General features: G+C 40.0%; 2 protein-coding genes across 2 annotated transcripts; both read left to right on the top strand.

Moving 5' to 3' along the window:
- Positions 1–6563: 6563 nt before the first annotated feature.
- Positions 6564–7940, top strand: LOC104906733 (F-box/kelch-repeat protein At2g44130). The gene has a single exon (XM_010695529.4). The coding sequence runs from the start codon at positions 6724–6726 to the stop codon at positions 7753–7755; it is 1032 nt and encodes a 343-aa protein (XP_010693831.1). The 5' UTR covers positions 6564–6723; the 3' UTR covers positions 7756–7940.
- Positions 7941–9110: 1170 nt separating this feature from the next.
- On the top strand, positions 9111–10367 carry LOC104906777 (uncharacterized). Its single transcript, XM_010695577.1, has one exon. It carries the CDS (start codon positions 9111–9113, stop codon positions 10365–10367), a length of 1257 nt encoding a protein of 418 aa, XP_010693879.1.
- Positions 10368–12078: the final 1711 nt, after the last annotated feature.

Here is a 12078-nt window from a genome sequence, read left to right as displayed (position 1 = left end):
AGTCGGGGTAGATCCCGAGTCCAAAGAAGGGGCTCTTGTTAACTGCCGAGGGGCTTCTCGTGTGTGTCGGGTCAGATCGGATTGTAGCGCCTCATAAGTTTGGCTTGCAAAATCTCAAGAATGACTTGGGGCGAAGAAAGAATCCCGAGAATGACTCAGGGCAAGAGAGAATCCTGAGCCAAATGTTCCGAATTTCGAGTGGGTAAGTCAGGCGTGCAGCTTAGACATAAAGTGGAGCCTTGCGCCCGACGCACTACGTGCGCACAGGGCAACTGATGCTTGGCTACTTGACTCCGGAGCTGGGGAGATTGCATCCCGACAGAATAGCTTTGCCAGACACTCCAGCAACGCACCTCACACGGGATGTCGCACTCAGCACAATAATTATATCCCGACAAGATTGTCCGTGCTCAATCGCGTTTGTCCATGCTCAACGCAACTGATGACGGATGTTTCCCGAGCCGAGGCTAAATCACCGAGAGTAGTTCGCATGGGACGCGGGGGCTTTGGGAGAAGCACACTCGAGTGCATCAGCGCATTCGTTGTGCGCCCAGCTCGACTGACAGAGTGATGATTTCTGAGGCGAGACTAAAAATTCCCGACGTTACCGTGCACAAGGTTTGACGGAGGGTTGATTTCCGAGTCAATTATGCAAGCGGTGTTTGCAAATTCTTACGACCCAGGGGTGTTGAATCCCGAGTCCATGACGCTGCAAGGGTCTTTAGAGACTTTCCAACCCAAGGGGTGCTTAATCTCGAGTCCATGATGTTGTGCTTGAGGCACTCTTGGAGAGACACGCACGGGCATAGCGTCAGTCGTAAGGCTCCTGCAAGCGACGCACAATATGGCAAGCTCTTGTTCTAACCGAGGGAGTCACTCCCGACCCGAGTAGCTCTTGGGTAAGTTGATGTTGTGCTCGGCGCATGCTTGGCGAGGCACGCACGGGCATAACGTCAGCCGTAAGGCTCATGAGAGTGACACAAAACATGACAAACTCTCGTGCTGATCGAGGGAGTCACTCTCGACCCGAGTAGCTCTTGATCCCGAGTCAGTTGATGTTGTTTGGCTAAGGAAATCATGAACCTGACGTATTTTATGTGTTAGGCGCCATTTTATGAGGGTTCCTTCTCTTTACTCGAGTTGGTCCTTAGACCAAGGGGGTTCATCCTCGAGCCGAGTAGGTGCCATTAAGCGATACTTAGGCATTTTTTAGCTAAGTGAGTAGAGCACTTCTTTCGACCGAGAAGGTGTCATCGAGAAGTTCCTCGACTCGTGAGGGCTAATGAGCCTCATGTTTCCCGAGGAGGTTTATTTTGTCCGAACGATGCTACTCGGATACCGAGTAGGTATCAATTGAGGATACTTAGTCATTTTTTGGCTAAGTTAGTTGGACGCTCCTCTTATGACCGAGTAGGTGCCAATGAAGAAGTTTCTCGACTCGGGAGGGATAATGAGCCCATGCTTCCTGAGGAGGTCTCACGACGCTACTCGGGTGCCGAGTAAGTTCCAATTGTTGATACTTAGTCGTTTTTTTGGCCAAGTTAGTTGGATGTTCCTCTTATGATCGAGGAGGTGCTAAAGGCGTTTCTTGACTCGTGACACTACTCGGATGACGACGATACTTAGTCATTTTTCGGCTAAGTTACTAGGATGCTCCTCTTATTACCGAGGAGGTGCCAATGAAGGATTTTCTTGACTCGGGGGGTTAATGAGCCCATGTTTCCCAATGAGGTCTCACAACGCTACTCGGGTGCCGAGTAGGTCCAATTAACGATGATACTTGACTGTTTTTCGGCTAAGTTAGTAGGACACTAATGAATAAGCTTCTCGACTCGGGGGGCTAGTGAGCCCCATGTTCCCCGTGAAGGTTTCACGATGCTACTCGGATCCCGAGTAGGTCTAATTGTTGATACTTAGCCGCTTTTCGACTAAGGTACTAGGACGCTCCTCTTTAACTGAGGAGGTGCTAATGAAGAAGGTTCTCGACTCGAGACGCTATTCGGATGACGACGATACTTAGTCATTTTTCGGCTAAGTTACTAGGACGCTCCTCTTATTACCGAGGAGGTGCCAATGAACGAGTTTCTTGACTCGAGGGGGCTAATGAGCCCATGTTTCCTAATGAGGTCCCACGATGCTACTCGAGTGTCGAGTAGGTCCAATTAACGACGATACTTAGTTTTTTTCCGGCTAAGTTAGTAAGACGCTAATGATTAAGCTTCTCGACTCGGGGGGCTAGTGAGCCCCATGTTCCCCGTGGAGGTCTCACGATGGTACTCAGATCCCGAGTAGGTCTAATTGTTGATACTTAGCCGCTTTTCGGCTAAGTTACTAAGACGCTCCTCTTTAACTGAGGAGGTGTTAATGAAGAAGGTTCTCGACTAGGGGCGCTAGTAAGCCCGATGTTTCTTGAAGAGGTTCATTTATATACACTTAGCTACTTTCGCTAAGTGATAGGGTTCTCCCAGCACGGGTGAGGAGGTACTGCGGGAGATGTGCTCGACTCGGGGGGCTAATAATCTCATGTTAGGCCGATGAAGTTCATTTTTTTGAACTTAGTTATTTTCGTTAAATGATAGGGTACTCCTAGAATGGTCGAGGAGGTACCACAAGTGATGTGCTCGACTCGGGGGGTTAATGAGCCCCATGCTAGCCCGATGATGCTCATTTATTTGCACTTAGCTATTTTCGTGAAGTGATAGGATACTCCTAGCGTGGCCGAGGAGGTACCGTGAGATATGTGCTCGACTCGGGGGGGGGGGTTATTAGCCCCATGCTAGACCGAGGAGGTTCATTTATTTGCACTTAGCTATTTTCGTGAAGTGATAGGGTACTCCTAGCATGGCCGAGGAGGTACCACGAGAGATATGCTCAACTCGGAGGGATAATGAGCTTTATTCTTCTCGAGGAGGCTTCTTTGTTAAGATGTGCTCGAATCTCGAGTAACCGTAAATGATATTTATCCATTTTTTCACTAAGTCGATCGGGGCACTCATCCAATGATCGACGTGGTCCATTGGAGAAGTTTCGACTCAGGAGGCTGACGAGAACCATCATACCTCCTTTGAGTGAATTTAATGGACCAATTGATGGGTTCAAGCAATTAGCCCCACACTGAATGAACGGATAGGGAAGGCTCATTCCTTCTCGAAGCAGTTGTCCAACGGAACCGAGAGAGTTTCCTAGTATGGGGTATCATGTCGGTCTCACGAGGGAGGAGGATTCGAGATTGTTCCTTGCTTCTAAGTGTCCTGAAGTGCGAGAGCCCCAAATGTTATGTTTTAGGCAAAACTAGGTGAGCCTCATGGGGGAACGAGATGAAATTCCCGAGTGGGGAAGATATTCCATCCTCAAGTTTGGGAGAAGCCGTAAATTTACCGAGTGGTGGACACAATGATGTCCATTTGATCTTGTTAGGTGATTGTGAAGTAGTCCTACTCGATTCTCCGAGTTAGGCCTCAAGTTTCCCAAGTTGGAGGAGAGGGTTGTTACCAGAGAGGTATACATGTGTGGCAACTGGTCCAAGCTAGGCAACGAATTGGATAAGAGGGGGATCGAGTTGTGTTTTCCCAAGTCATTCTTATGGCTTTCTTGAGATATAAAGAGTGAGTTTTCGAGTGCTCAAGAGTTATGAATGTGGGGGCTCTGAGAGATAATGATCCACCTATAATCCCGAGTTGGGTTTATGGAGAAAACTTAGCCGAATTTTGCAAAATGACGAGCTCCCTGGCAAGGCCGAGAGGATCATGCACCAACTCGGGGGGCTAATGAGCCACCTATAATTCCGAGTTGGGTGTATGGAAAATACATCGCTAAGTTTTGCTAAATGACGAGCTCACTGGTAAGACTGAGAGGGTTACATACTCCTGACTCAAGGGATAATGAGCCGCCTATTTTCTGAGTCGAAGTACCTTACCGTGTCGGTTATTGCCCGAGATGGTCACCTCACATCCACAAGTCGGGAAGGGTAAGCCTCTATTTGCCTAGAAAGTTGAGTGGATGGTACTTGGTTAATTTTGCTCAATGGTGAGTTATCTGATGAGACCGAGAGGGTCACAGTCTTCCCCATTCGAGTTGGATATTTAGGATGTACTTAGCTATATTAGTTAAGTGTTGAGCCTTATGGTGAGGTTGAGAGGACAACTGTCTTTCGGAGATGTTCTCGACTCGGGGAGGCTAATGAGCCTCGTGTTTGCCAAGGAGGTATCTTTGGAGAAGTTCTCGACTCAGGATGGCTATTATGCCTCATGCTTTCTTGAGGAAGTCTCTTTTGTCGGAACAGCGCTACTCGGATGTTGAGTAGGTCCTCACAAGCAATACTTAGCCATTTTTTGGCTAAGCTGGTTGGGGCACTCCTCTCATTACCGAGGGTGATTGTTCCCATTGCGATTGTTGTTGGTGGACTACCGGGAGAAAGCCTCTCGTTTCGCTTGCCTGGTTTTTGCGCCGACAAGCTTACAAATCTCTTCTCGTGCCATCGCCCAATATTAAAGTGTCGAATAATGGAAAATTCGTGATGATACTATGAAAGAGTCCCAGGAACCCGTTGAGGGCCCGAGTTGCATGTTCCTTCTTTGTGCTTGTTGGATCTGAAAGGGGTTTCACACTTTCTTCGAGGGTTTGCTATGCGCAAGTACTATGTGCGAGATCATTCTCCCATACTTGTCTCACAATGGTTGACAACTTGGCATGTGTCTGATTCCATCCTAACCCTACTTGTTGCTGTGGAATGTCATATCGGTCCTTTAATTTTATTCCCGAGCTTTCTCCATTATACTTTGAGTGGAGTTAATAGGGCTTGAAGATGAGGCTCTTAATTTATCTGCGATATGTTGGATGCTCTAGTTGAGCTGATTGACTATCCTCTCTAGGTTAGTCGTTGTGACTAACTGAGATGGGATTTAGAGGAAATTAGTTCTAGAGGTTGAAGTTGTTCGGCTCATCCTGAGAGGTAGATCCCTCATTTCGCTAATGAGTTGGTTCTACATTGGGTGTGGTATGACGACAAGATGGGAGCTCTTCGGCCCAGGTGAGAAGCTCTTGTCTTTTAGTCGGGTGCCATGTTGCTCTCGGTAGGTAACTTTGAGATGTAGCATTCCCACAGGCGTCGCCAAACTATTTTTGCCTAGAAACTGTCAAGGATAATTGTAGTGTTGAGAGTCTTGAAATCCCCTGAAGGTCTGAAGAGTTGAGAAAGAGGTCTTCGACAATCCCACAAAATACAATGAAAACTGCCCGGTGATGTTCCCGAGAAAGCCCCTCTGACGCTCAAGTCTGTTGAGATTGAGGTAGAGAGAGAAAGTGAGTTAATGTAGACAGAGATGCTCTGCTTTTTGTACGTGAGAATTGAATACTTTTGAATCAATGAGAAATTCTTATTTATAGAGGATGAGACCTCCAATAAATAATGGCATTTTAATCAGTTTCAGCTGTTGGGGATTATATTCCCTAATGGTAGGGGTATTTTAGTAATTTCACCATAGATGGGCCAGTTCAAAAAATGTGCCCAAATAGTCACCATTTCATGTTTAAATGTTCTGCAATTTTCAATGGCATAAGTTTCATTGTTGTTGAAAAAGAATCTATGACAAATCCATGAACATGGTTTACTCAGATAATCAACTAAAATCATTAGGTTCATTTTAAATTGTGGGTACTTTGATGGCAAATTCGAATTTTCGTGGTTTGTTAATGAAGCTACTTTAGTACTCCCTTCGTCCCAATTTAGTTGTTACATTTTGACCGTAGGCACTATTCACGTTATAACTTTGACTATCTTTTACTCCATATACATAAGAAAAACATACTCATGTCGGATCTTGTTTGATTCGTCCCAATCCCAATTTGTATGTTCCAAATATATAATTTTTATAATTTTTTCATATATGTAACTCAAGATATTGGTGTTTGAAGTTGCATCTCGTAAACTGTGATAAAGCAAATGTAGCAATTAAATTGGGACAGAGGGAGTAATGGAGAACTAAAAATTTTCGGTTTTTCTATATTTTAGTCTGGATGAGCCAAAATCGTGGATGGAGAAGCCATTCCAAACAAACTAAAGAAATATATTTTTTAACTATAAGATCTAGTATTTTCAATAGTTGGTATTTCTTTTTATATATCAAGGACTCAAATTTAACCCTTGTGGTGATTAAGGTGATCGTCACACACTACAGACTTATTAATTTTAACCCTTATACTGATTCGACACTGTTATAGACGTGTTAAATAATGTCCATTTTGCTAGTGTGAAAAAAAAAAAGGAAAACAATCAAGTGGAAATGACACAGATAGGCCTTAAGTTTCATTTTACGGATCCAATGGATTTCTTCCAACAAAAAAACATCCAGTGGACAGTCTGACCAAATCTTGGTGTACTGTGTATATGTACTGCCACATTCTATCCCTTTTTAATTACAAACACGACAACTTAACGAAGTATTTAATTAATTACCCTCTTATCCCAATCGACGTCTTTTTTGGCAATTGATTGGCCAAATAATTGTCGCCCACATTTCACACTACAAAATAAGCAAAAACAATGTTGATAAGACAGAGACATTCATACCTTAATCAAATCTCCACTCTATATATAACTATATAAGTAGTAGCATCCCTTCACAACCTCTCAAGCGCTTATAATTATATAAACACCCTTTCTAGTTTCTATATTCTTCTTGTTCTGAATTTCTCACATCATATATTTTTCTTTTTTTAACTCTAATGAAGAAAGAATTACAACAACTTATTCCTGGATTACCAGATGATATTGCCCTTGAATGCCTAATTCGTATCCAAACACCAGATTATCTAGCCGCAACCGGTGTTTGCAGCCGGTGGCGCGGCTTACTCAAAAGTAGTGAGTTTTCTCATCTTCGTAAACAGAACGGGTTAACCCGTTTATATGCCTGTTTGGTTCAAGGGAAGTCCGAAACTCCTGGGTCAAAACCAGCTGGTCCTACCGATTTTGGGATTTCCATGTTTGACTCGGTGACTCGGTCTTGGGACCGAGTTGACTCGTCCCCTGTTTATCCAACTCGTCTCCCGCTGTTTTGCCAGGTTGCTAGCTCTGAGGGGAAGCTTGTCCTTATGGGTGGGTGGGACTCAGAGAACTACGAACCCGTGACTCGGGTTTTTGTGTACGATTTTTTAACTAGGAGATGGAAGCAAGGCAAGGACATGCCCTCCAAACGATCGTTTTTCGCTATCGGAGGGCTAAACGGGCGTATATACGTCGCAGGTGGACATGATTCTGATAAAAATGGTTTGAACTCTGTTTGTGTTTACGATATCTTGGAGGACGAGTGGACCGAGTTGACACCAATGAACCAAGTCCGAGATGAGTGCCAAGGCCTGATCATTGGGTCTGAATTTTGGGTCATTAGTGGATATGCTACCGAGAATCAAGGCGAATTCAAGCCGAGTGCGGAGATTTATGATGTAAATTCGGATGTGTGGGGTCGAGTCGAGGATGCGTGGTTGGGTGGTGGCAGCCCAAGGTCGTGTGCTGGGGTGGGAAAAAATAGGGACTTGATCAATTGGGGTGAGTCAATCTCAGATGTCCGATTTGGGACGTGTGCAGTTGAGTTGGGTGACCGAGTACTAGTGAGTGGCGCAGTGCGTGAAGGTGCAACTCGCGGTTTTTTACTTGGTAAGATGCAAAAGAATGGAAAGTATGGAGAGTTTGAGAAATTGGTGGATGTGCCTGATGAGTTCTCGGGTCTTGTACAATCTGGTTGCTACGTTGAGGTTTAAGAAGTTTCCTTCTTTTTTGGTATTTCCAATTTTACCTGTTTACATAATCGAAAGTCTTGGCAAACTTTATAGTACTTAGGAGAAGTATTTGCTTACTTTTGGATTGTAAATTTGTAACTTGTACATAACTACATATACAAGTATGTAAAATTTTGTTTGGAATTGAACTTCATGGGTTTTTAGGATTTCGTCGTGTACATGCGTGATCAAAGCGAGGAGCTGTTTTCATTACTTCACAATTGACAATAGCATACTGAAAAATTGTAAGGTAATGGATAATAGGGCGTAAATTTTTTATCTTTCAGGAATATGTTGACCAATCAACGTAATTGATATTATAGTTGAGTTGTAAAATACTTTTAGTTTAATAAGATTTGACATAAATAGATCTTAAAAGTAGTTTATGTGAATGTTATAAGTTAAAGATTTTTGGAACGCATCACTTGAGGGTGTTTTCTTTGCGAAAAGAAAATCCTAATAAAAGAAAAAAGTAATCAATGTAACAGAAAAGTGTAAACACGTTACTTAAGATGTATTGTTCCTATTATCTTGTAGGTCACACTTCAAAATTTATTATTTCCTCCGTTGCAACAAATCCATCTTTACGCATGTCGAGACATTATTTTAACCATAAATATTTATAATTACATTTAAGTAAAAATTAAAAAAAATTACGTTTTATGAAAGTACGGCACGAGATGAATCTAACAAGATCTCATTTGACTATGTTTTTCATTATGTATAAATCACAAATCTTAGTCACCAAGTAAAATGTGTGAATAGCGAAAAAGTGAAATTGTTGCATTTAATTCAAAGAGAAGGAACTATAATTTTACATATCGTCTTACTTGAGAGGTTAATGATTAAAGGATTTAGCGACTATATTAAAGGGTTAATGTATTGTTCCTATTATCTCGTAGTTCACCCTGGTTCGATCATCTCCCCCTTCCCCTTGGCTTTGTGCTACCCTCTCAAAAATAACCTCTCTTACTTGCGCATTCTGTCATATACTATAGGAAATATTTAAATATAAATTATATCCTGTAATAAAGAAATAAGAAGTTAGTTACAAGTTGTTACTCTACTTTCTTACATCTTGTATATAAGCTTGTTTTCAGCTCATTTGGAGTTTATGAGTGAATAATACATTCTTCTAATTTCTTTCTCTCTCTAAATACATCTGATTACTATTGATTTCTTCATGGTATCAGAGCTAAATCTCAAGCTTGAGATTGAGGTTTTCTGAAATTGGTGAGTTTTTCATCTAAGTTGTTGCGAAAATATCTTGCGATTATAAGTGCGAAATTTTCTTGCATAAATCTCGTTGAATTTGTGTGATTGTGTGAACAATCAATATGGCGTTAGAAGAAGGATCTATGAATACTGAAGGTTCGAATAATGAAGGCAATAATAGAGGTAATAATGGAGGTAATCAGAGAGGAGGCAATAATGGAGGTAATCTTGACCCTTATTTCATAGCAGCTTCTGATAATCCTACTTCTTCGTTAGTTGCTACTGTATTCAATGGTGTCAATTACATTCGCTGGAGCAAAAATGTTAGACGTGCTTTAATTGCGAAAAATAAAGAAGGTTTCATTAATGGTGAAATCTTGAAACCTTCTGTAACTAACAAGGTTTATCAAAAATGGAAGCGTGTTGATTTCATGGTGGTAAATTGGATTTTAAGTTCCATGAATGTTGAATTAGCAGATGATTTTGGATATATAGATACTGCTATTGATTTGTGGAAAGAATTAGCTGAAAGATTTGGACAGTCTAATGGACCTCTAATCTATCAACTAAAGAAAGAAATAGATAATCTCAGACAAGAAAACTTGACTATAGTTACTTACTATGGCAAATTAAAGAAGTTATGGGATGAAATGAACAGCCTCAGAGCTTTTCCTTCATGCATATGTGGTGCATTAAATAATTGCAGCTGTTCTTTTCTAAAGAAACTGGCTGATTTTGAGGATGAAGACAGGATGATGAAATTTCTTCTTGGTCTTAATGAAGGATTTGACAATACTATTACTAATGTATTGTCAATGGATCCATTGCCTGGCATATATAGGGTTTTCTCTATCACTCAGCAAATAGAGAAACAGAAAGAAGTAAGTAGCATGGTAGCTGATAATAATGCCATGATTAGTAGTGCTATGGTGGCTCAGGCTTACAAAGGAAACATTCATATGCAAGGAAGGAAGGACTGGAGAGAATTAAAGAAAGAAAAGATGAACAAGCAATGTAGTCATTGCAAAGGAAAGGGACATACAGCAGATCAATGTTTCCAGATCATAGGGTACCCTGAATGGTACAATGCCATTAAAGCTTCAAAAGGAAATCAATCTCATGGTGCCAGACTTGCTGCTAATGTGTATTCTACACAAGACATGGCTGAAACTGATCCTCTTGATAGCACAAATGAAGTTACTGGAGTTAATTCTGACATGTTAAATGCTATTTGTCAGGAAGTCATGAAGGCTATGAAGGGTAAACAGGTTCAAGTTGGAGATTCTAGTGGTATATCATGTGCTAACTATGCAGGTATTACATCCCATTCTTTTAATTGTCATGTGAATGATTTGTGGATCATTGATTCTGGTGCTTGATTGTGATCATATGACATATGATGAAAGTGTGCTGATGAATAAAAGACATAGACTTGCATAAACCAATTAAGGTTGGTTTACCAGATGGGAGTAATAAACATAATGATCTGATAGGTGATGTGGTGTTTTTTAGAACCCAAGGTGACACTCAAGAAGGGGGGTTGAATTGAGTGACGAAATTTGATCGATTTTCGCAAAACCTTTGTTATTGCACAGTGCCAGCCACTGTGCGAAATAATCGTAAATCTCTGATTTGAATTTTTGCGAAAACTAAAACTTAAATTACGTATAATTTGATGCACAAACACAGAATATAACGTGGTTCAATCTCACCTCTGAGATCTACGTCCACACGAAACAAAACTCTTTATTTCTTTGAATCTTAAGATACAACCTCTTGATACAATAAGACTCCCTCACTACTAACCCTAGTAGTGCTAACCAACTCTTAACTCTAAGATTGACACTCTCTATAATATGAAATTACAGAAAGAAAGAATCCTCAAACGTGTGCTTCTTAGTCAAGCAATTAGAGGACAATTACACTCGTATATTCGTTACTTGAATCTGACTCAAACAGTGCTATACTCTGTGCGAAGGAAATAGTTTTCAGCTCTTAATATCTCCATTTTTCTCTCTGAAAACGTGAGATCTAAAAGTGAATTATAAATCCCTTTTATAAGACTTGGTTTGGACGAAAATCCTTCAAAAATATCTTTATCTTTTAATCCTTAATTTAAGGGATAAAACTCTCTTTTTAGAAAAACAAACTTTATCTTTTTCTATCTTTATCTTTAATCTCAAAAAAATAAGTTTTTTCTTATTAGATTTTCTTTTCAACTAAAATTCTGTTTTTATCAAAAAATATTTTCCAAATCCTTTTTGAAAACCAAATTACGTTGTTTACTAAAATTCTTTTCTAAAACTCGTTTTCATAAAATTATTTTCATAAAACACGTTTGTAAAAATATTTTTCTAAAACCACGTTTTTTATAAAATTCTTTTTTTAAAAACATTTTTTATGAAAATCTTTTATCTTATTTTATAAACTAATTTCCTTTTTATATAGACATATAATATTAATACAATTATTTATTTTCTTAACTCTAAGAAAATAATAATTATACTAATTTTATATTTCTATATTTAGCACATAGTATATCACCTAATTCAAGCCTATTACATTTTTACACAAAGTAACTATTCTAAGGAACATATAAACTTGACTTCAATCTTGATTCTTCTTTTCTTCAAAGTCTTCATTTATTAATTCCTTTCTTCATGATCTGTTTAACTGTTACATACTTTACTAATATATTATATTAATTTTCATCATCAAAACATAATATGTGCATAAACCATAACATGTACAGCACAATAATTCCCCCTTTTTGATGATGACAAACCATAAATATAATATTGTTAGATAATCACTTGTTCCCCCTCAAAGTATGCATCATTAATCACAACATAATATCATTCACATACGTTTTCACAAGTAACTTGGTAACCAAGATAATTTCATTCAATAGTCTAAGTATTATACCCATCTTCCCCCTTTTGACATTATCAAAAAGGAGAACATCAACATGTTTAGCAAGTCAAAGTGAGATATAGTCTGTAAAATAATTCAAGTAGCTCAAGCAATAAATACTAAGGATGCTGGTGCTATGTCATAATCCAACTCACAATCCGAAGTCATTAAGCAAAA

Source organism: Beta vulgaris, chromosome 3 (genome assembly GCF_026745355.1).
Source record: "Beta vulgaris subsp. vulgaris cultivar EL10 chromosome 3, EL10.2, whole genome shotgun sequence".
NCBI classification, from domain to species: Eukaryota; Viridiplantae; Streptophyta; class Magnoliopsida; order Caryophyllales; family Amaranthaceae; genus Beta; species Beta vulgaris.
The sequence above is the reverse complement of the archived record's forward strand: the minus strand, read 5'-3'. Positions and strand labels throughout refer to the sequence as shown.